Raw genomic sequence first — 25,000 nt, forward strand, 5'->3', positions numbered from 1 at the left:
GGCCCTGACCCTGACCCCCACCCCGGCCCGCCTGCCCGCCCACCCCTTTCCCCGGCAACAAGAACGTCCTGTAGTCTTCAGGCCTCCAATCGGAGGGCCTCCAAGGTGAAGAGGGGAGGGGAGTGGGGTGTGACGCTCGCCAGAGACGGCAGGAGAGGCCTGGGTGAAATTCCCGGAACTTGGCCACCGGAACAGTCCCCCCCCCTCACCCCCCCCAACACCCCTCACCCCCCACAACCCCTCACCGGTGGAAGGGAAGCCAATCAGAGCAGGACGGGGTTGGGTGGGTGGGGGGGTGAGTTATTTAAATAGGCCCCCCTTCTCCTCACGGGAGATTGTTAGGGGTGGGGTGCACCCCGTGTGGCACCGTTTTGGCGGGGGGGGGGAGGTAAACATGTGGGTTGGGGGTGGAATGAGTGAGTGAGCCAATCCTGGCTGGCTCCTCCACTAATTTGCCGCCCTCCCCTCGGACACCCCCTACCCCACCCCCCCCCCCCCCACTCCGAGTCTGAGGGGAGGGTGGGGGAGAGGGAAGCCAATCCCATTCACACCCCCTCCTCCCCCTCCAAGAGCTCTGAATTTGGCCTTGATCTTGGTTGGCTCTGAGTCCCAACGATGCGCCAGACCGCCCCAGTACCAATGACTCCTGGGAAGTTTGGGAGGGCGGTGGGGGGAGGGGAGAAGGAGGCCTGGGGGGGTGGTGGGGGGCGGGGGGGAGCCGGACGGGGTCAAACCACAGGAGAATCCGGTGGGGAGAGAACCTCGCGGTGAAGCAGGAAGGCCTGAATCCATTGTCCGACTCCCCCAATTCCAAGCATCAGAACCAGCGACCCGATGTTGGGGGGGAGGGGGGGGTCATCTGTTGTTCCTGAGGGGGGTGGGGGTGGTCTCTCACGCGGCGGACGGCTGCGATGGCGTCTCAATGGAGGAGAGCCGGGGTGGGGTGGGGTGGGGTGGTGGGGGCGAGTGTGAGGCACGCTGGTACAGAGCGGAGAGCGTCCATTACAAAAAAGAGAAATCCCTGGGAAAGAATGGGACGGACTCTGCTCTTTCTCGGTCCGTAGAGTCGCACTCGCCTGGCCCACGTTGAGGTCAACGCCAACGTCAAACATCCCTTCCACTTATCGCGATGGCTGGGGTAAAGCAAGTGGTCATTTCGCAACGCCACGCAGAGACTCTTGACGGATTGGGCCTCCCGTTGCACTCAGGCTCACGTCCCCGAGCCTGCTTTCTCGGTTGGCCCTCGCCATTGGACGCCAGCGAGATCGCCCCGGGTATCTAAACCTTTCCTACTTCAGCCCACAGTGAGTGGGAGAGCGAGGGATTGGCGATGGGGAGAGAGAGAGAGAGGGGGGCATTGGAGATGGGGAGAGGGAAGGAGTGAGAGAGGGTTTGGAGACGGGGAGAGAGGGAGGGAGGGTTTGGAGACGGGGAGGGAGGGAGGGTTTGGAGACGGGGAGAGAGGAAGGGAGGGTTTGGAGACGGGGAGAGAGGGAGGGAGGGTTTGGAGACAGGGAGGGAGGGTTTGGAGACGGGGGGAGAGGGAGGGAGGGTTTGGAGACGGGGAGAGAGGGAGGGAGGGTTTGGAGACGGGGGGAGAGGGAGAGGGTTTGGAGACGGGGGGGAGAGGGAGAGGGTTTGGAGACGGGGGGAGAGGGAGGGAGGGATTGGAGACGGGGAGAGAGGGAGGGAGGGTTTGGAGACGGGGAGAGAGGGAGGGAGGGATTGGAGACGGGGAGAGAGGGAGGGAGGGATTGGAGACGGGGAGAGAGGGAGGGAGGGATTGGAGACGGGGAGAGAGGGAGGGAGGGATTGGAGACGGGGAGAGAGGGAGGGAGGGATTGGAGACGGGGAGAGAGGGAGGGAGGGATTGGAGACGGGGAGAGAGGGAGGAGGGATTGGAGACGGGGAGAGAGGGAGGGAGGGATTGGAGACGGGGAGAGAGGGAGGGAGGGATTGGAGACGGGGAGAGAGGGAGGGAGGGATTGGAGACGGGGAGAGAGGGGAGGGAGGGATTGGAGACGGGGAGAGAGGGAGGGAGGGATTGGAGACGGGGAGGGAGGGATTGGAGACGGGGAGAGAGAGAAATACTAAATTTAACTCATTGCACTATTGGAGTTAAACTGTCTAACCATGAGGTTTAAAGAGTTAAACTCGATCTAATGCGGGGCGACGAAGAGTTAATTTGGGAGCTCCAGTTAGGATTGATCCGGGACTGGGATTGGAATGGGAAGAGTGTAAAAGGGGGGTTGGCGTGGGGTCTCGGCAAGATTTCAATCCTGGCTCAGTGGGAACGATTTGTCCCCGGGTAACACACTCGACACAATCCCCCACCCATTCTGCCCCATGTCCGTCATTACACAGAGTCTTGAGTGCGCAAGGCGTAATGGCCACGATTGACACGTGCCTGTCCCCGGAAGGGTGGGCTTGGATTATTGTTGGGTGTCGGCAGATGTTACCTTGAAGGATTTAAAAACCAGTTTCTTTCTCTGCATTGCTTCCTCCCTTTTGTTTCAGACTGTGTCAGGACTAACTGTAATCCCAGTAAGTCAAACTTCTATCATCTCGTTTGATGTTTTTTTTGATAAAGATCGCTGGCGGATTGGGAGCTTTGCAGTGGGCGGCGGGGAGTGGGATGGGGGGGGGCCGGGCCGGGAGAGGAGTGGGTGAGCCCTGAGAGAGAGACAGGAGGAGAAAAATCCTCTGTTCCCTCTGCTGGCTCCGTGCTGGCACTGCTGACTCACGGGAACCTGGGTCCCATTCCGGAGTTGGGCAACTTGTCTGCGTCCCCCATGTCTGCGTGGGTTTCCTCCAGGGGATCTGGTTCCCTCCTGCAGACCCAAAGATGTGTAGGTTAGGGTGCATTGGCCGTGCTAAATTGCCCCTTAGTGTCCAAAGATGTGCAGGATAGGTGGATTGGCCATGGTAAATTGTCCCTTAGTGTCCAAAGATGTGCAGGTTAGGTGGATTGGCCATGCTAAATTGTCCCTTAGTGTCCAAAGATGTGCAGGTTAGGTGGATTGGCCATGCTAAATTGTCCCTTAGTGTCCAAAGATGTGCAGGTTAGGTGGATTGGCCATGCTAATCTCCCCAACCTACAATCTCGGAACTCTAAGCGTCCATTTAGTTTGGCCAATCCGCCTAACCTTCACATCTTTGGACATTAAGGGGCAATTTAGCATGGCCAATCCACCTAATCTACACATCACGGGTGGCACAGTAGCACAGTGGTTAGCACTGCTGCTTCACAGCTCCAGGGTCCTGGGTTCGATTCCCAGCTCAGGTCACTGTCTGTGTGGAGTTTGCACATTCTCCCCGTGTCTGCGTGGGTTTCCTCCAGCTGCTCCGGTTTCGTCCCACAGTCTAAAGATGTGCGGGTTAGGTTTGATTAGCCATGCTAAGAAATAGTGTCCAGGGATGTGTGGGTTAGAGGGATTATTGGGTGTAATACGTAAGGATATGGGGGTAGGGCCTGGGTGGGATTGTGTTCGGTGCAGACTCGATGGGCCGAAGGGCCTCTTTCTGCGCTGTAGGGTTCTATTCTATGACCTACGATCTTTGGAACGTGGGAGGAAACTGGAGCACCCGGAGGAAACCCACGCGGACACGGGGAGAATGTGCAAACTCCACACGGGCAGTGACCCGAGCTGGGATGCGAACCCGGGTCCCTGGCGCCGTGAGGCAGCAGAGCTCACCCCCTATGTTGCCCTCTTAGCGGGGAGGATGGGAAAATCCGCCTTCACCCCCCGTAAATTAGACGGAGGCATCCTCTCTTTTCCTTAAGAAAAAAAACGAGGAAATTTCTTTCAGGGAGTTTGTGGGGGTGGTGGTGGGGAAGGAAGAAAAATTGGCAAAAAAAAAACTCCCTTAGTTAAATTGACACCTTTTTGAAAGAACAGGCCGAGGCTCCGCTTGTCCAATACTAGGCCTCAAGGCCCCAAGGCCTGGCCGAGAGGGTGGGGGTGGGTGCTTTGCTTTTTTTTTAAACACGGTGGATCTTCCCGTCATCGTTCTCCCTGACGGTGAGCTGATGGCAGAATGCGAACAGGAGCTCGAGTGAGAGTCAGCACAAGAGGGCAGTGTGTACCTGTAGGCCGCAACTCTACTCCGATGAAGTGCTCCCGTGTTGACTCTTGGTGGAAGGCAGTGGAGAAGATTCTTCGGGAGGTGGGGGGCCAGCAGAGTTTGCAGATTTTCCCCCAGCCTTGTTCCTCATCGCCCCCTGTGACCCTCCCCTCCTCGCTCGCGCCCACCCCCACCCCCACCCCCACCCCCCACCCCCACCCCCCACCCCCCACCGCCCCCCCCACCCCCACCCCACCCCCCCCCCACCCACCCCCAGCCCCACCCCCCCCCACCCCCCACCCCCCCCCCCCCCCCCCCACCCCCCACCCCCCCCCCCCCCCCCCCCCCACCTCCCACCCCCCACACTTTGTAGACAGTGACCCACATTCCCCTACCGATCCTTCAAGAAGATTTAATAGTTCGGTTCCCTCCCTCAAATTCTGATGGTGCAGAAGAGGCCATTCGGCCCATCGAGTCTGCACATAGTCCCACCCAGGCCCTACTCCCATAGCCCCATGTATTTAACCTGCGCTTCTCCCTGACGCTAAGGGGCAATTTAGCATGGCCAATCCACCCAACCTACACATCTTTGGACACTAAGGGGCAATTTAGCATGGCGAATCCACCTAACCTACACATCTTTGGACACTAAGGTGCAATTTAGCGTGGCCAATCCACCTAACCCGCACATCTTTGGATACTAAGGGGCAATTTAGCATGGCGAATCCACCTAACCTGCACATCTTTGGACACTAAGGAGCAGTTTAGTGTGGCCAATGCCGCTGATCTGCCCATCTTTCGGGTTCAGGAGGAAACCCATGCAGACACGGGGAGAATGCGCAGGCTCCACACAGACAGTGACCCGAGCCGGGAATCGAACCCGGGTCCCTGGCGCTGTGAGGCAGCAGTGTGAACCCACTGTGCCGCCCACTCTTGAATAAATCTTTGCAAATGTCAGCTGTCCCTTTTTGGCCTGATAATTATGGAGCCCCCAAAACCCCTGTTCTCTCTCTCTCTCTCTCTCTCTAAGCCATTCACACCATCCAGGACAAAGCAGCCCCGCTCGATCGACACGCTGACCACAAACACTCACTCCCTCCACCACCAATGCACAGTGACAGCAGTGTGTACCATCTACAAGATGCACTGCAGCGACTCGCCAAGGCTCCTTCCACAGCACCTTCCCAACCCACCACCTCTACCACCTAGAAGGACAAGGGTGGGGGCAGCAGACACATGGGAACACCACCACCTGCAAGTTCCCCCCCTCCGAGCCACTCACCATCCCGACTTGGAAATATATCGGCCGTTCCTTCACTGTGGCTGGGGTCAAAATCCTGGAGCTCCCTCCCTAACAGCACGGTGGGTGTACCTACACCACACACACGGGGACTGACTGATGTCCAATCACAATCCTGGAACTCCCTCCCTAACAGCACTGTGGGTGTACACACACACACACGGGGGGACTGACTGATGTCCAATCACAATCCTGGAACTCCCTCCCTAACAGCACTGTGGGTGTACCTACACCACACACGGGGGGACTGACTGATGTCCAATCACAATCCTGGAACTCCCTCCCTAACAGCACTGTGGGTGTACCTACACCACACATGGGGGACTGCAGCGGGTTCAAGATGGCGGATCATCAAACCACCTTCTCAAGGTGGGGGCATTTAGGGATGGGGGACAGATACTGGGCCCAGTGTGATAGATTGAATTTGATGAACAGCCGCGATCAAAATGAATGGCGGAGCGGGGCTGGAAGGGCCAAATGGCCTCCTCCTGCTCTGATCAACCACCATTTCGTTGGATGGGGTCCCCGTGAGGAACCTTCCAGGAATTTATTGAACCTCAGTCGGCCTACAAGACAACAGACGCCCACAAGCGGGTGGGTGGCGGAGGTGAGAGGTCAGCCGTTCTGTCATCATCGACCTCCGGGGTCAGGTAAACCATGACCTGGAAAGAGAAGCCATTTTGAGCGACTATCCCGCCCCTCCCCTCCTGACCACGCCCCCGCCACTGGGTGTCCTCTGAACCCCCTCGACCATGACCCCATCCAGAGTTGCCCGGTGTCGCAATGCCAGCTGCCATCTCCTCCTCCGCTGGCCCATGAGAGGGCGAGAGATGGGAGCCATTCGGCCCCTCCTCGGGCCTGCTACCCCATCCAGTGGGAGCGTGGTTGATCACTCGTCCATCTGATGCCTTGATTGCCATGGACCCGTGTGCCTGCACCCTCGAGATCGATTCACGACCCACCTGAGCATAGAAACTAGAAGCAGGAGAAGGCCATTCGGCCTTCTAGCCCCGCTCTGCCATTCATTTGATCATCGCTGATCTTCAAATTCAATATCCTGATATCGCCCCCGCCCCCCCCCCCCCATATCCCTCGATCCCTTTAGCCCCCAAGAGCGATATCTAATTCCTTCCTGAAATCACACAAGGTTAGGCAGATTGGCCATGCTAAATTGCCTCTTAGCATCCAAAGATGTGCAGGTTAGGTGCTAAATTCTCCCTCAGTGTACCCGAACAGGCGCCGGAGTGTGGCGACTGGGGGATTTTCGCAGTAACTTCATTGCAGTGTTAACGTAGGCCAACCTGTGACACTAATAAATAAACTTTAATACAAGAGGGTTGACAAGTTAGAGATATCCGTGTCGGGCCTAGTTGGATTGGGGGGGTTGACCATCAAGGCTGCCTAAACACCGTAGGCCTTGCATTGTCTGTCATGAGGAAGGGGACGGAGAGAGAGGCCCGATCTGACAAGGCACTCCTCGACCTGTGAGTACGCTTTCACCAAGTGGGTTGGATTTTGAGTCAAGCCGCGCGTCTCTCCTCTCCAGTTCAGGCCGGAGGAGTTTGTGTTCGTCCGTGAGCGCGTGCGCATATGCGACGCGTGTCTCGCTCCCTGTTCACCCTAACGTTCTCGCACTTCTCCGCCACAGGCAAGGGGCCTGAGATGTTGTACTCCGGGCAGAAGATGAATGACAACGAGTGGCATACGGTGAGGGTCGTACGCCGGGGCAAGGGGCTACAACTGTCGGTGGACAACATCACTGTGGAAGGTAAGGCGAAGGGTCAAAGTGGGGCGGCCACGTTCCCCTCCAACTCAATTTTCAAGTTTGCTGACGACACCACTGTAAGTGGGTCGGATCTCAAACAATAGAACGTTACAGCGCAATACAGGCCCTTCGGCCCTCAATGTTGTGCCAAGCTATGTCCAAACCCAAGATCAAGCTATCCCCACTCCCTATCATTCTGGTGTGCTCCATGTGCCTATCCGATAACCGCCTGAAAGTTCCTAAAGTGTCCGACTCCACTATCACAGTGCATTCCACACGCCAACCACTCCCTGAGACAAGAATCTACCCTCCCTCCTCTATCTCCCACCTTATAGTTACGCCCCCTAGTAACAGCTACATCCACCCGAGGAAATAGCCTCTGCACGTCCACTCTATCTATTCCCCCCCCCCCCTCATCATCTTATAAACCTTTATTAAGTCGCCTCTCAACCCCCTCCGCTCCAAAGAGAAAAGCCCCAGCTCCCTCAACCTTTCCTCATAAGACCTACCCTCCAAACCAGGCAGCTTCCTGGTAAATCTCCTCTGCACTCTCTCCAATGCTTCCACATCCTTCTTATAGTGAGGTTCACTAGGCTGATACCGGAGATGAGGGGGTTGGACTATGAAGAGAGACTAAATAGACTGGATCTGTACTCGGAGTTGAGAAGGCTGAGGGGGGATCTTATAGAGACATATAAGATAATGACGGGGATGGATAGGGTAGAGGTAGAGAGATTCTTCCCGCTTAGAAAGGACAGCAGGACTAGGGGGCACAGCCTCAAGATAAGGGGAGGGACAGTTTAGATCGGAGTTGAGGAGGAACTTCTTCACTCAAAGGGTGGTGAATCTCTGGAATTCTCTGCCCGTTGAAGTGGTGGAGGCTGCCTCGCTAAATTATATTTAAGTCACGGGTAGATAGGTTTCTGATAGACAGGGGAATTAAGGGTTATGGGGAGAAAGCGGGAAAGTGGAACTGATCCACTTCAGATCAGCCATGATCTTATTGAATGGTGGGGCAGGCTCGAAGGGCTAGATGGCCCTACTCCTGCTCCTATTTCTTATGTGACCAGAACTGAACACAATTTTCCAAATGTGGTCTCACCAAGGCCCGGTAGAGTTGCAGCATAACCCCACGGCTCTTAAACTCAAACCCCCTGTTAATAAACGCTAACACACTATAAGCCTTCTTCATGGCTCTATCCACTTGAGTGGCAACCTTCAGAGATTGGTGGATATGAACCCCAAGATCTCTCTGTTCCTCCACATTCCTCAGATCCCTGCCGTTGACCCTGTAATCCGCATTCAAGTTTGTCCTACCAAAATGAATCCCCTCGCCCTTATCAGGGTTAAACTCCATCTGCCACTTTTCGGCCCAGCTCTGCATCCTATCAATTTCTCTTCGCAGCCTGCGAGAGCCCTCCCACCTCATCCACTACTCCACCAATCTTGGTGTCATCAGCAAGAGGTTGGCCAAGTTGCCCTCCAACTCGATTTTAACGTTGAAATGGAGAATCTGACACGGCGACAATAATCTCTCCCTCAGTGTCAACAAAACAAAGGAGATTGGCATGGACTTCAGGAAGCGTAAAGGAGAACATGCCCCTGTCTACACATCCTGATGTCCTGACGTTGGACTGGGGTAAACACAGTAAGAAGTCTCAGGTTAAAGTCCAACAGGTTTATTTGGCAGCGCGAGCTTTCGGAACGCTGCCCCTTCGTCAGGTGAGCGGGAGTTGTGTTCGCAAACAGGGCGTATGAAGACACAAACTCAATTTACAAAATAATGGCTGGAATGCGAGACTTTACAGGTAATCAAGTCTTAAAAGTACGGGCAATGTGAGTGGAGAGAGGGTTAAGCACGGATTAAAGAGATGTGTATTGTTAGATGGCATTCCAACCATTATTTTGTAAATTGAGTTTGTGTCTTTCTGTTTGTGAACAGAACTCCCACTTATCCTGATGAAGGGGCAGCGCTCCGAAAGCTAATGCCTTTTGCTACCAAATAAACCTGTTGGACTGTAACCTGGTGTTGTGAGACTTCTTACTGCCTACCTCACAGGGACAAAATGACTGAGAACTTCATCCAGTGGGCACCCCCCTGCTCCCCCCGCTCCAGCTAAAGCATTCTGGTCGCCGCACTATCGGAAGGATGTGATTGCGCTGGAGAAGGTGCAGAGGGACGTTTACCTGGGCTGGAGTGTTTCCAGAGAGAGGTCGGTTGGGCAGAGCTCGAGCGGAGAAGGCTGAGGGGAGACCTGATTGAGATGAATAAAATTATGAGGGGTGTGGATAGGTGTCCAGATCACCTGTCCTGGTTCCCCCCCCCCCCCCACCCCCCACCCCATGCTGACACTATAGTTAAGAGAGCCCCACCAACGCCTCTACTTTCTCAGGACGCTAAGGAAATTTGGCATGTCCGCTCCGACTCCCACCAACTTTTACAGATGCCCCATAGAAAGCATCCTTTCTGGTTGTATCACAGCTCGGTCTGGGCTCCTGCTCTGCCCAAGACCGCAAGGAACTACAAAAGGGTGGTGAATGTAGCCCAATCCATCACACAAACCAGCCTCCCATCCATTGACTCCGTCTACCCTTCCCGCTGCCTCGGGGAAAAGCAGCCGGCATAATCAAGGACCCCCCACACACACCCCGGACATTCTCTCTTCCACCTTCTTCCATCGGGGAAAAGATACAAAATTCTGAGGTCACGTACGAACCAACTCAAGAAGAGTTTGTATTGGGATACAGTGAAAAGTATTGTTTCTTGCACGTCATACAGACAAAGCATACCGTTCATAGAGTACATAGGGGAGAAGGAAAGGAGAGGGTGCAGAATGTAGTGTTACAGTCACAGCTAGGGTGTAGAGAAAGAGCAGCTTAATATTTGATTTGATTTATTATTGCCACATGTATTAGGATACAGTGAAAAGTATTGTTTCTTGTGTGCGACACAAAGCATACCGTTCATAGAGAAGGAAAGGAGAGGGTGCAGAATGCAGTGTTACAGTCACAGCGAGGGTGTACAGAAAGATCAACTTAATACGAGGTAGGTCCATTCAAAAGTCTGATGGCAGCAGGGAAGAAGCTGTTCTTGAGTCGCTTGATGTCTCAGTGCCAGGGTCCCAGGTTCAAATCTTGGCGTGGGTCACTGTCTATGTGGAGTCTGCATGTTCTCCCCGTGTCTGCGTGGGTTTCCTCTGGTGCTCTGGTTTCCTCCCACATGCCAAAGATGTGCAGGTTAGGTGGATTGGCCATGCTAAATCGTCCCTTAGTGCCCAAAGATGTGCAGGTTAGGTGGATTGGCCATGCTAAATTGTCCCTTAGTGCCCAAAGATGTGCAGGTTAGGTGGATTGGCCATGCTAAATTGCCCCTTAGTGCCCAAAGATGTGCAGGTTAGGTGGATTGGCCATGCTAAATTGTCCCTTAGTGTCCAAAGATGTGCAGGTTAGGTGGATTGGCCATGCTAAATTGCCCCTTAGTGCCCAAAGATGTGCAGGTTAGGTGGATTGGCCATGCTAAATTGTCCCTTAGTGCCCAAAGATGTGCAGGTTAGGTGGATTGGCCATGCTAAATTGTCCCTTAGTGCCCAAAGATGTGCAGGTTAGGTGGATTGGCCATGCTAAATTGTCCCTTAGTGTCCAAAGATGTGTAGGTTAGGTGGATTAGAGTCAGAGAGGTTTATAGCATGGAAACAGGCCCTTTGGCCCAATTTATCCGTACTGCCCTTTTTTTTTAAAACCCCTAAGCTTGTCCCAATTGCCCGCATTTGGCCCATATCCCTCGATACCCATCTTACCCATGTAACGTGGATTGGCCATACAAAATTGCCCCTTAGCATCAGGGGGGTTAGGAGGGTAAATATGTGGGGCTGTGGGCATAGGGCTTGGGCGGGACTGTGGTCGGTGCAGTCTCGATGGGCCGAATGGCCTAGCTGTGCACTGTGGAGGCTGTGATAGTGTCAGCGTTTGGGGTGGGGGGGCGGGTGACCAGGGCAGGTTGTTGGTGATCTGGACGCCTAGAAACTTGAAGCTCTCTCGACAATTTCCACTCCGTCCCCTGTTGATGTAGACAGGGGCATGTTCTCCTTTCGACTTCCTGAAGTCGATGACAATCTCCTTCGTCTTGTTGACATTGAGCGGAGATGAGAGGCGTGGCGCCTTTGCTAAGGACTGAACGGCTCAGTTGAGTCGCAAAGCTCCAGCAAACGGAGGCTGTGTTTTGGGCGAGATTGAAGGAAAGGTGTAACACGCAATGGCAGTGATCGAGATTTTTGGCTAGGGTGAGAGATATTGTTGTCTGTGTTCTTCATCAGGAGAGGGCAGTGTTGCCTCGTCTGGTGAACAGAGAGATTTCCTCGCTCAGAAGCAGCAGAATCTAAGGAATATTACTCAGCGTTAAGTTGCCCCCCCACACACAGCCGGAGCTAAGATAACCTCATCGAGGTTATGTGGCAGGCCTTATGAGGATAGGTTGAGGGAGCTCGGCCTTTTCTCCTTCCATCGGCCTCGTAGGTGGAGGATGTGGTCAAGAAGGCGGATGGTGTACTGGCCTTCATTAATCGAGGGATTGAGTTTAGGAGTCGGGAGGTAATGCTGCAACTTTATAAGACCCTGGCCAGACCCCACTTGAAGTACTGTGCGCAGTTCTGGTCGCCTCACTACAGGAAGGATGTGGAAGCTATTGAGAAGGAGGAGATTTACAAGGATGTTGCCTGGATTGGGAGGCATGCCTTATGAGGATAGGTTGAGGGAGCTCGGTCTTTTCTCCCTGGAGAGACGAAGGATGAGAGGTGACCTGATAGAGGTTTATAAGATGTTGAGAGGTATAGATTGGGTGGATTCTCGGAGGCTATTTCCCAGGGCTGAAATGGTCGCTACGAGAGGGCACAGGTTTAAGGTGTTGGGGAGCAGGTACAGAGGAGATGTCAGGGGTGAGTTTTTCACTCAGAGGGTGGTGAGTGAGTGGAATCGGCTGCCGTCGGTGGTGGTGGAGGCGAACTCGCTGGGGTCTTTTAAGAGACTTCTGGATGAGTATATGGGATTTAATGGGATTGAGGGTTATAGATAGGCCTGGTAGGTAGGGATCTCATTGGCGCAACTTGTGGGCCGAAGGGCCTGTTTGTGCTGTAGTTTTTCTATGTTCTATGTCTGTATCCTTTGCCACCGCCGTAGGCCTCCATGGCTAGACCAGTGTGTGCAGTCCTGGTTGCCACAGTATAGGGAGAATGTGATTGCAGAGGGGAGGGTGCAGAGGAGATTCACTGGAGTGTCTTGGCTATGGAGAGAGGCTGGATAGGCTGGGGTTATTTTCCCTCGAGCAGAGGAAGCTGAGGGAGGACTCATTGAGGCATTCAAAATTAGGAGGGACATTGATCACAGTCCAGATCGCCAACAACCTGTCCTGGTCCCCCCCCCACGCCGACACTATAGTTAAGAAAGCCCCACCAACGCCTCTACTTTCTCAGGAGGCTAAGGAAATTTGGCATGTCTGCTACGACTCTCACCAACTTTTACAGATGCCCCATAGAAAGCATCCTTTCTGGTTGTATCACAGCTTGGTCTGGGCTCCTGCTCTGCCCAAGACCGCAAGGAACTACAAAAGGGTGGTGAATGTAGCCCAATCCCATCACACAAACCAGCCTCCCATCCATTGACTCCGTCTACCCTTCCCGCTGCCTCGGGGAAAAGCAGCCGGCATAATCAAGGACCCCCCCCCACACACCCCGGACATTCTCTCTTCCACCTTCTTCCGTCGGGGAAAAGATACAAAAGTCTGAGGTCCCGTACCGACCGACTCAAGAACAGCTTCTTCCCTGCTGCTGTCAGACTTTTGAATGGACCTACCTCGCATTAAGTTGATCTTTCTCTGCACCCTCGCTGTGACTGTAACACTACATTCTGCACCCTCTCCTTTCCTTCTCTATGAACGGTATGCTTTGTCTGTGCAGCGCGCAAGAAACAATACTTTTCACTGTATCCCAATACATGTGACAATAATAAATCAAATCAAATATTAAGCTGATCTTTCTCTACACCCTCGCTGTGACTGTAACACTACATTCTGCACCCTCTCCTTTCCTTTTCTCCTATGTACTCTATGAACGGTATGCTTTGTCTGTATAGTGTGCAAGAAAGAATACTTTTCACTGTGTCCCAGTACATGTGACAATAATAAACCAAATCAAATCAAAAATAGGGGAGATAGGGAGAGACTTACTTCCCCTTCGTAGACAGGTCAATAACCTGGGGGCGTAGATTGAAGGTAAGGATGCAGGAGATTTCGGGGGGATTTGAGCAGGAATGTTGTCACTCGGTGGTGGGAATCTGGGACTCGCTGCCTGGGAGGGCGGGAGAGGCAGGAAAACTCAACGTTGGGATGAGCACTCGAAACATCACAACCTACGGGGCTATGGACCGAGTGCTGGGAAACGGAGATTGGGTTAGAGAGGGGCTGGCTGGGCCAGCACAGAGTCAATGGGCCAAAGGGTCTCTCTCTGCACTGGAAAACTCTACCTGTGGAATGTTCCCATCTCGCCCACCATGGGAAATGTAGTGGATGGGACATGGACAATGCGGAATTTCTTTAACCTCAGTTGAGGTTTTTTCATTTATGGGGCATGGGTGTCGCTGGCTAGGCCAGCACTTATTGCCCATCCCTAGTTACCCCCTCGGAGGGGCAGTTGAGAGACACCCACATTGCTGTGGCTCTGGAGTCACATGTAGGCCAGACCGGGGTAAGGACGGCAGATTTCCTTCCCTAAAGGGAACCAGATGGGTTTTTCCAACAATGTGTCATCCGTAGATTCTTAATTCCAGATTTCTTTAAATTGAATTCAAGTTCCACCGTGGCAGGATTTGAACCTGTGTCCCCAGTATATTAGTTGAGTTTCTACATTAATAGTCAAGCAATTAAACCACTATGCCATAGCCTATCCCCGGGTGAAGAAATGTCTCTTCATCCCAGTCCCAAAATGTCCGACTCCCTCCCCCGGGTGAAGAAATGTCTCCTCATCCCAGTCCCAAAATGGCTGACTCCTTCCCTGGGTGAAGAAATGTCTCCTCATCCCAGTCCCAAAATGGCCGACTCCTTCCCTGGGTGAAGAAATGTCTCCTCATCTCAGTCCCAAAATGGCCGACTCCTTCCCCGGGTGAAGAAATGTCTCCTCATCCCAGTCCCAAAATGGCTGACTCCTTCCCCGGGTGAAGAAATGTCTCCTCATCTCAGTCCCAAAATGGCCGACTCCTTCCCCGGGTGAAGAAATGTCTCCTCATCCCAGTCCCAAAATGGCCGACTCCTTCCCCGGGTGAAGAAATGTCTCCTCATCTCAGTCCCAAAATGGCCAACTCCTTCCCCGGGTGAAGAAATGCCTCCCCATCCCAGTCCCAAAATGGCCGACTCCCTCCCCGGGTGAAGAAATGCCTCCCCATCCCAGTCCCAAAATGGCCGACTCCTTCCCCGGGTGAAGAAATGTCTCCTCATCTCAGTCCCAAAATGGCCGACTCCCTCCCCCGGGTGAAGAAATGTCTCCCCATCTCAGTCCCAAAATGGCCGACTCCCTCCCCGGGTGAAGAAATGTCTCCCCATCTCAGTCCCAAAATGGCCGACTCCCTCCCCGGGTGAAGAAATGTCTCCCCATCCCAGTCCCAAAATGGCCGACTCCTTCCCCGGGTGAAGAAATGTCTCCTCATCCCAGTCCCAAAATGGCTGACTCCCTCCCCCGGGTGAAGAAATGTCTCCCCATCTGATCACTGGGACATTTAAGTATCGCATCTTTCATTATAAAGGACACACAACCTTCTATATCGCAGTAAATAACGCAGTGTCCATTGTTACACTGTCTGAAACATAACCTTCACTTGTTAACGTCACATATATTGGGATACAGTGAAAAGTATTGTTTCTTGTGCACTATACAAAGCATACTGTTCATAGAGAAGGAAAGGTGAGGGTGTAGAATGTAGTGTTACAGTCACAGCTAGGGTGTAGAGAAAGATCAACTTAATATTTGATTTATTATTGTCACATGTATTGGGATACAGTGAAAAGTATTGTTTCTTGCGCGCTATACAGACAAAGCATACCGTTCATAGAGAAGGAAAGGAGAGGGTGCAGAATGTAGTGTTACAGTCACAGCGAGGGTGTAGAGAAAGATCAACTTAATATTTGATTTGATTTATTATTGTCACATGTATTGGGATACAGTGAAAAGTATTGTTTCTTGCGTGCTATACAGACAAAGCATACCGTTCATAGAGAAGGAAAGGAGAGGGTGCAGAATGTAGTGTTACAGTCACAGCTAGGGTGTAGAGAAAGATCAGCTTAATATTTGATTTGATTTATTATTGTCACATGTATTGGGATACAGTGAAAAGTATTGTTTCTTGCGTGCTATACAGACAAAGCATACCGTTCATAGAGAAGGAAAGGAGAGGGTGCAGAATGTAGTGTTACAGTCACAGCTAGGGTGTAGAGAAAGATCAGCTTAATGCGAGGTAGGTCCATTCAAAAGTCTGACAGCAGCAGGGAAGAAGCTGTTCTTGAGTCGGTCGGTACGGGACCTCAGACTTTTGTATCTTTTTCCCGACGGAAGAAGGTGGAAGAGAGAATGTCCGGGGTGTGTGGGGGGGGGGGGTCCTTGATTATACCGGCTGCTTTTCCCCGAGGCAGCGGGATGTGTAGACGGAGTCAATGGATGGGAGGCTGGTTTGTGTGATGGGACTGGGCTACATTCACAACCCTTTGTAGTTCCTTGTGGTCTTGGGCAGAGCAGGAGCCCAGACCAAGCTGTGATACAACCAGAAAGGATGCTTTCTATGGTACATCAGCCAGAGGGTGGGGAATCTGTGGAACTCTTTGCCGCAGAGGAGGCTGGGTCATTGAGACAGAGATAGAAAGGTTCTTGATTAATAAGGGGGTCAGGGGGAAAGGCAGGAGAATGGGGGGAATGAGGAAAAATATGAGCCATGATTGAATGGTGGAGAAGTTTCGATGGGCCTAATGGCCTAATTCTGCTCCTATGTCTTATGGTATTTGAGTCCTCTCGACATGAACCATCCTCTCCATGTCCACTCTATCCAGGGCCCCACAATATCCTGTAAGTTTCAATAAGATCCCCCCTCATCCTTCTAAACTCCATCGAGTACAGACCCAGAGTCCTCAACCCGTTCCTCATACGACAAGCTCTTCATTCCAGGGGTCATTCTCGTGAACCTCCTCTGGACCCTTTCCAGCACATCCTTCCTTAGATATGGGGCCCAAAACTGCTCACAATATTCTAAATGGGGTCTTAAAAACACTCAATACCCCGGCCTCCTCTGTGGCAAAGAATTCCACAGATTCTCCACTCTCTGGCTGAAGAAATTCCTCCTCGTCTCTGTTTTAAAGGATTGTCCCTTTAGCCTGAGGTTGTGGTTCTAGTTTTTCCTACTAGTGGAAACATCCTCTCCACGTCCACTCCATCCTCACGGTATCCTGTAAGTTTCAATTTCTAAACTCCATCATTATATTTGCCTTCCTAACTGTGGACTGGACCTGTGAACCTTTAGGTTGTTGTTATTACGATCACGGGTGATTATCCAACTCAATCAAATAATCCTGCTCTTTACCCCTTGAGCGATGAATGGGGGAGCAGGCTCGGAGGGCCAAATGGCCGCCTCCTGCCCCTATCTTCTGCGTTTAGCCGCCCGCCATGTAAAACGAAAGGTATCCTCTCTGTCGCACTCCAGGACAAATGGCCGGCGACCACACCCGGCTGGAGTTCCACAACATCGAGACGGGCATCATGACGGAGAAACGGTTCATCGCCATTGTGCCGTCCAACTTCATCGGGCACCTGCAGAGCCTGAGCGTAAATGGCATGGACTACATCGACCTCTGCAAGAACGGGGACATCAGTTACTGCGAGCTCAATGCCTTCTTTGGCATGCGGGACATTATCGCGGATCCCGTGACCTTCAAGACTAAGTCCAGCTACCTGGCATTGGCCACCCTACAAGCCTACACCTCTATGCATCTCTTCTTCCAGTTCAAGACCACTGCCATCGATGGCCTCATCCTCTACAACAGTGGAGATGGCAATGATTTCATTGTGGTGGAACTCGTCAAAGGGTGAGCAACCTCCTCTGGGATATTAATCCTATTAATTCTGGATAAATGTGTGTAGTGGTCCATTTTGGCAGGTCCAATGGGATGGAGGAGTGAGGAGACATTTCGGAGGTGAGGGGGGTTGGACTATGAAGAGAGACTGAATAGACTGGGTCTGTACTCGTTGGAGTTTAGAAGGATGAGGGGGGGATCTTATAGAGACGTATAAGATAATGAAGGGGATGGATAGGGTAGAGGTAGAGAGATTCTTCCCGCTTAGAAAGGACAGCAGGACTAGAGGGCACAGCCTCAAGATAAGGGGGGGGGAGCAGTTTAGATCGGAGTTGAGGAGGAACTTCTTCACTCAAAGGGTGGTGAATCTCTGGAATTCTCTGCCCGTTGAAATGGTGGAGGCTGCCTCGCTGAATATATTTAAGTCACGGGTAGATAGGTTTCTGATAGACAAGGGAATTAAGGGGAGAAAGCGGGAAAGTGGAACTGATCCACTTCAGATCAGCCATGATCTTATTGAATGGCGGGGCAGGCTCGAAGGGCTAGATGGCCGACTCCTGCTCTTATTTCTTATGTTCTTAAGGAGTACAATATCAAGGGTAGGACTCTTAGCAGTGTTAGAGGATCAGCAGGAGCTTGGGGTCCGGGTCCACAGGACTCATAAATCGGCCGCACAGGTGGAGGATGTGGTCAAGAAGGCGTATGGTGGACTGGCCTTCATTAATCAAGGGATTGAGTTTAGGAGTTGGGAGATAATGCTGCAACTTTATAAGACCCTTGTCAGAACCCACTTGGAGTGCTGTGCGCAGTTCTGGTCGCCTCACTACAGGAAGGATGTGGAAGCTATTGAGAGGGTGCAGAGGAGATTTACAAGGATGTTGCCTGGATTGGGAGGCATGCCTTATGAGGATAGGTTGAGGGAGCTCTCCCTGGAGAGACGAAGGATGAGAGGTGACCTGATAGAGGTTTATAAAATGTTGAGAGGTATAGATAGGGTGGATTCTCAGAGGCTATTTCCCAGGGCTCGAATGGTCGCTACGAGAGGACACAGGTTTAAGGTGCTGGGGAGCAGGTACAGAGGAGATGTCAGGGGTAAGTTTTTCACTCAGAGGGTGGTGAGTGAGTGGAATCGGCTGCCATCGGTGGTGGTGGAGGTGAACTCGCTGGGGTCTTTTAAAAGACTTCTGGATGAGTACATGGGATTTAATGGGATTGAGGGTTATAGATAGGCCTGGTAGGTAGGGATATGATCGGCGCAACTTGTGGGCCGAAGGGCCTGTTTGTGCTGTAGTTCTCTATGTTCTATTAGCGCCCTCCCTCAGCCTCCACCCCCTCCCCCTTACCCGGGGTTGTCTCACAAGGGAGGAATAGACTGGCCTCACTTCTGCAAGAGTTTAGAAGCTTTGGGGGTGGGGGCCAGGAGAAGGGTAGGGGAAGAATGGAAATGGTCTAGGGTAGGGGAAGAATGGAAACAATCTCAACAGAGGTTGACATTGAAAGACGGTGGGGGGAATGATGGTTGGCACTGCTGGCCTCAGAGGGCACAGGGTTCGATTCCCAGCCTCGGATCAGTGTCTGTGTGGACTTCTCTCCTGTATCTGCGCGAGTTTCCTCCGGGTGCTCCGGCTTCCTCCCACATGCCAAAGATGTTTAGGTTAGGGGGATTGGCCATGCTAAATTGTCCCTTAGTGCCCAAAGATGTGTAGGTTAGGTGGATTGGCCATGCTAAATTGTCCCTTAGTGTCCAAAGATGTGTAGGTTAGGTGGATTGGCCATGCTAAATTGTCCCTTAGTGTCCAAAGATGTGTAGGTTAGGTGGATTGGCCATGCAAAACTTTCTCTGTGTACCCAGACAGGCACTGGAGTGTGGCAACGAGGGAGATTTGCAAAGTAACTTCATTGCAGTGTTAATGTAAGCTGACTTGTGACAATGAGAAATAAATAAATTTTAAAGATTAGGTGGATTGGCCGTGTGAAATTCTCTCTGTGTAGCCAAACATGAGTGTGGCGACTAGGGGATGTTCACAGTTACTTCATTGCGGTGTTAATGTAAGCCTACTTGTGAGGCGAAGCTTGAATTTTTATCTCCCGTCTGTCCTCGACCTTCCAAGATTGCATTCCTTGACGTTTATCCTCATGTTCTTTCACAGGTACCTCCATTACGTCTTTGACCTGGGCAACGGACCCTCCCTGATGAAGGGGAACTCGGACAAGCCCATCAACGACAACCAGTGGCACAACGTGATGGTGTCACGGGACCCCAACAACGTGCACACCCTCAAGATTGACTCCAGGACGGTGACCCAACACTCAAATGGCGCCCGGAACCTGGATCTGAAAGGTGAGTTCCAAGTGAACCGAGTCCTTCCTTGACATGAACCATGGAGGGGTTAGTGACGTCCGAGTGGTATTATCTCTAGGCTGTTAATCCAGAAACTCAGCTAAGGTTCTGGGGGACCCGGGTTCGAATCCCACCACGGCAGAATTTGAATTCAATAAAAAAAAATCTGGGATTAAGAATCTACTGATGACCCATTGTCAGAAAAACCCATCTGGTTCCCTTTTGGGAAGGGTCCTTACCCCGGTCTGGCCTACATGTGACTCCCAGAGCCACAGCCAATGTGGTTGACTCTCAACTGCCCCTCCAAGGGGCAACTAGGGATGGGCAATAAATGCTGGCCCAGCCAGCGATACCCATGTCCCACGGACAAATAATTAAAAAATGATCTGTCAGAGAATGAGCCTCCCCCTCCCCCCACAACTCCCCAACACACCCCAGCCCCTTGGGTGCTCCAGTTTCCTCCCACACTCCAAAGATGTGCAGGTTAGGTTGATTGGCTATGCTAAATTGCCCCTTAGCATGGCCAATCTACCTAACCCGCACATCTTTGGACACCAAGAGGCAATTCAGCATGGCCAATCCCCCTAATCTGCACATCTTTGTATGCTAAGGGGCAATTCAGCATGGCCAATCCACCTAACCTGCACATCTTTGGACACTAAGGGGACAATTCAGCATGGCCAATCCCCCTAATCTGCACATCTTTGTATGCTAAGGGACAATTTAGCACGGCCAATCCACCTAACCTGCACATCTTTGGACACTAAGGGGCAATTTAGCATGGCCAATCCACCTAACCTACACATCTTTGGACGCTAAGGGGCAATTTAGCATGGCCAATCCATCCAACCTACACATCTTTGGACACTAAGGGACAATTTAGCATGGCCAATCCATCCAACCTACACATCTTTGGATGCTAAGGGGCAATTTAGCATGGCCAATCCCCCTAATCTGCACATCTTTGGAAACCAGAGCACTGGGAGGAAACCCACGCAGACACGGGGAGAACATGCAGATTCAGCACAGACAGTGACCCGAGCCGGGAATCGAACCCAGGTCCCTGGCGCAGTGAGGCAGCAGCGCTAACCCACTGTACCGCCCTATTTAGACCCCCTTGAACACCAGATATCAGATACAATCATCGTGGAGTCTATCTTTATGCTGGGAATTTCTGTATCAAAGAAGTGAGATTTGTGCTCAGACAGGTGACGATAGGTAGTGGGGAGCTTCTGAACACCTATCAACACGAACCCTCCAACTCCCACAAGTGACAGATTGAGTCCGTCTGGAAGCACATTCAGCTGCCCGTCTGCTGAGAAAGTTGCCCCCTCTCCTTTGGTATCACTCATTATCTCTCTAATGTCAGTCTGCGTACACTGCTGACCCCCACTGCCTCACAAGAAGCAACAAATAACTCTGTGTTTGTATGAAAGAGACATTGTCTGAGAGAGGGGGTGCGCGTGCGCACGCGAGAGAGGGGGTGCGCGTGCGAGAGAGGGGGTGCGCGTGCGTGCGCGCACGAGAGAGGGGGTGCGCGTGAATGCCTGTAAACTTACAGGATACTGCGAGGCCCTGGATAGAGTGGACGTGGAGAGGATGTTTCCACCAGTAGGAAAAACTAGAACCAGAGATGGCACAACCTCAGGCTGAAGGGACGATCCTTTAAAACAGAGACGAGGAGGAATTTCTTCAGCCAGAGGGTGGGGAATGTGTGGAACTCTTTGCCCCAGAGGAGGCCGGGTCACTGAGACAGAGATAGAGAGGTTCCTGATTAATAAGGGGATCGGGGGAAAAGGCAGGAGAATGGGGGATGAGAGAAATATCATTCTGCTTATGGTGAGTGGCAGCAATTCTCGAGTGCGGGAAGTATCTGAGAGCCAGCCTGACCTACCAGGGTGCAACTCTCTGTACACAGTGTCTGCTCAGAGTGTGGTCTGTGGGAATGGTCCCCCCTTTTCCCTCTCCCCCCCCTCTCTCTCTCTCTCTCTCTCTCTCTCTCTCCCCCCCCACCTCTCTCTCCACCTCCCCCCCCTCCCCTCCACAACTCTCCCCATTCTCAATAAACCTTCCCACTGTCTGCAGAGCTCTCTCTCTCTCTCTCTCTCTCTCTCGAGTACATTTACAATGTCCTCCCCTCCCCTCCCTGCTGTTTCTAGAGATTCCGTCCTTTCTGTCTGAACTTGGAGAGGTTTTGTAAGTGCCGTGGCGAAAGCCATTTACTGGGATTTAATAACCTTCTGGGTTTGGTGTGCGGAGCTGTGCGGGGTCATGTCGTGGGAGGAATGAGAACTGACGCTGCGATCTTTGATGCGATCTTCCTTCAAGCAATCAATAAGCCCCTCCCCGTACCCCCCCAACGCTGCTCTGCACTCAGCCCACTTGTCCCTGACTCCAGTCCTGCCCTCTGCATTTTAACACACACATCTGAGTCGCTTAAACCACACAGCACTCATCATTTCACCCAGTCAGGTCCCCTCCCCTATCTCTGTAACTTCCTTCAGCCCCCTACACCCCCTCACTATCTCTGCACCCTCCTCCAGCTCCTTCCCCTCCCTATCTCTGTAACTTCCTCCAGCCCCTACACCCCCTCCCTATCTCTGTAACCTCCTCCAGCCCCTGCACCACCCTCCCTATCTCTGCACCTTCCTCCAGCCCCCCTACACACCCTCCCTACCTCTGTAACCCCCTCCAGCCCCCCTACACCCCCTCCCTATCTCTGTAACCTCCTCCAGTCCCTACAACCCTTAGATCTCTGCACTCCTCCAATTCTAGCCTCTGGCGCATCCCTCAAACCCATAGCGCTGCCATTGGCGGCCTGGGGGGGGGCGGTCTAAGCTCTGGAATTCCCTCCCTAAACCCTTCCACCTCTCTCTGTGTGTGTCTCTCTCTCTCTCTCTCTCTCTCTCTCTCTGTGTGTCTCTGTGTGTGTGTGTGTCTGTCTCTCTCGCTGGTTAGGTGCTAAATTCCGTCTGTGTACCTGAACAGGCGCTGGACTGTGGCAACTAGGGGGATTTTTACAGTAACTTCATTGCGGTGTTAATGTGAGCCGACTTCTGATAATAATAAATAAGCTTTATTTTCACCGGGTTCCAACAGTTAAATCCCGATCTTTAGTCCAGCTTTCCGTAAAAATTCAATTTTAAAAAAAAAAGGTCGGAAGAATGATGGGGAGTAGGGCACTTCCTGCTTTGCTGCCCGTGGGAATGCGTCAATGTGATTGGCCGCTTGAGCCCCTCGGCTGCAGGCCCCGAGAGCCTCCAATATTAGCGCCACTCTCGAGCTAACGGGAGTTGCAATCCCCCTTGTAAAGGCTGCCGGAACTGCGGTGGGCAGCTCTTTTGAAGATCAGCAACAAGCAATGCAGCTGCGGAATCTGGGCCAATGTACCTGGCAGCGGAGGGAACAGTCGCCGGCAACCCCACACACCGCCAGCAGAGGGGGGTGTTTACCTGGAATCCAAACCCAGGGCCCAACGCAGAGCACAATTGCTGCAGTGCAGAAGGAGGCCATTCGGCCCATCGAGTCTGCACCAAATCTCCAACAGAGCATCCTGCCCAGGCTCCATCCCTGTAACCCATGTATTTACCCCCTTAACCTGCACATCTTTGGACACTAAGGGGCAATTTAGCACGGCCAATCCACCTAACCTGCACATCTTTGGACTATGAGAGGAAACTGGAGCACCCGGAGGAAACCCACGCAGACACGGGGAGAACGTGCAGACTCCAGACATTCAGTGACCCAAGGCCGAGAGTTGCACCTGGGTTGCTGGCTCTGTGAGGCAGCAATGCTAACCCACTGCGCCACCGTGTCACCCTGTTCAATGGGGTACGTGTCCAATCAATTGTCTCAGTTCTGTTACTTGGTGAAGATGTTCTTTTATGTGCCTATCTGTTTGAGAGATTTACTGTTGCTAAGGAGAGCAGTTTAATGCAAATTCAAAGTTAATATCCCATCAAACACTCCCAGGACAGGTACAGCACGGGGTTAGATACAGAGTAAAGCTCCCTCTACACTGTCCCCCCCATCAAACACTCCCAGGACAGGCACAGCGCGGGGTTAGATACAGAGTAAAGCTCCCTTTACACTGTCCCCCCCATCAAACACTCCCAGGACAGGTACAGCACGGGGTTAGATACAGAGTAAAGCTCCCTCTACACTGTCCCCCATCAAACACTCCCAGGACAGGTACAGCACGGGGTTAGATACAGAGTAAAGCTCCCTCTACACTGTCCCCCCATCAAACACTCCCAGGACAGATACAGCACGGGGTTAGATACAGAGTAAAGCTCCCTCTACACTGTCCCCATCAAACACTCCCAGGACAGGAACAGCACGGGGTTAGATACAGAGTACAGCTCCCTCTACACCGTCCCCCCATCAAACACTCCCAGGACAGGTACAGCACGGGGTTAGATACAGAGTACAGCTCCCTCTACACCGTCCCCCCATCAAACACTCCCAGGACAGGTACAGCACGGGGTTAGATACAGAGTAAAGCTCCCTCTACACTGTCCCCCCATCAAACACTCCCAGGACAGGGGCAGTGCACTCTGTGAAGATGTGCAGGTTAGGTGGATTGGCCATGCTAAATTGCCCCTTAGTGTCCAAAGACGTGTAGGTTAGGTGGATTGGCCACACTAAATGTGTGTGGTGTTACGGCGGAGGGCATGGCCTGGGTGCTAATCAGAGAGTCGGCGCAGGCTCGATGGGCTGAATGGCCTCCTTCTGCTCTGCGGGGATTCTACGATTGGATTCGACACTCGCGTCCCATTGCAGCCCAAACGCTGTGTGTCAGACAGGACTCGACAGATCAATGTCAGCAAGGGTTAATAGTTGAGTGGGCAGACATCCAATCTGCCTGTAGCGCAGCCACTGGAGCTTATGAGGTGCAGAGACAGGGCGAGCGAAACACTTGACAAATGAAGAGAGGCAGGCAGGCACTCAAGAGGCACATACCTCGAGCTCCGGCACTTTAGAGCTTGTTTAGTTGTGCCTTTTTTCCAATAAATAACACCAGCCTGACCTTTTGAGCGCTCAGCTGGAGGAGCTTGAGTGGCTGTTGTTTGCCTTTTTTTCTCTCTCTCAGCTTCGCCCCCAGATTGTGCGGATCGATGGGCTGCCGGGGCCTGTACGGTTAAGACGTGCTGGGCTGTGGCCTACTGGACCGAGGCCTGTTAGGCTAACACCTGCTGGCTGTGGCCCAGTAGGCTGGGGCCTGTTCGGTTAACTCCTGCTGGCTGCGGCCTACTGGGCAAGGGCCTGTAGGCAGAAACCTAGTGGGCCAGGGCCAATTAACTTAAGCCTGCTTGGCATGGGCCTGTTACACCGAGCCCTGCTAGGCCGGGGCCTGTTTGGTTAAGCGCTGCTGGGCTGGGGCTTGTTTTGGCACTGAAACCTGCTAAGCCGGGCCCTGTTAGGCTAAGTGCT

General features: G+C 52.7%; 1 protein-coding gene across 1 annotated transcript in view; it reads left to right on the top strand.

Annotated features, from left to right (window-relative positions):
• LOC145339724 (neurexin-2-like) overlaps positions 1 to 25,000 on the top strand; it is a gene marked incomplete at its 3' end in the record, with an annotated part of 87,445 nt that overhangs the window by 29,616 nt on the left and 32,829 nt on the right. The window contains 4 exon segments of the mRNA XM_080184247.1: positions 2,518 to 2,544; positions 7,014 to 7,133; positions 16,857 to 17,238; positions 19,377 to 19,567. Of these exon segments, the coding sequence (XP_080040373.1) occupies positions 2,518 to 2,544; positions 7,014 to 7,133; positions 16,857 to 17,238; positions 19,377 to 19,567 (720 nt within the window).

The sequence above is a fragment of the Carcharhinus amblyrhynchos genome, unplaced genomic scaffold, assembly GCF_965287045.1.
Source record: "Carcharhinus amblyrhynchos unplaced genomic scaffold, sCarAmb.v2.hapA scaffold_635, whole genome shotgun sequence".
Lineage (NCBI taxonomy): Eukaryota > Metazoa > Chordata > Chondrichthyes > Carcharhiniformes > Carcharhinidae > Carcharhinus > Carcharhinus amblyrhynchos.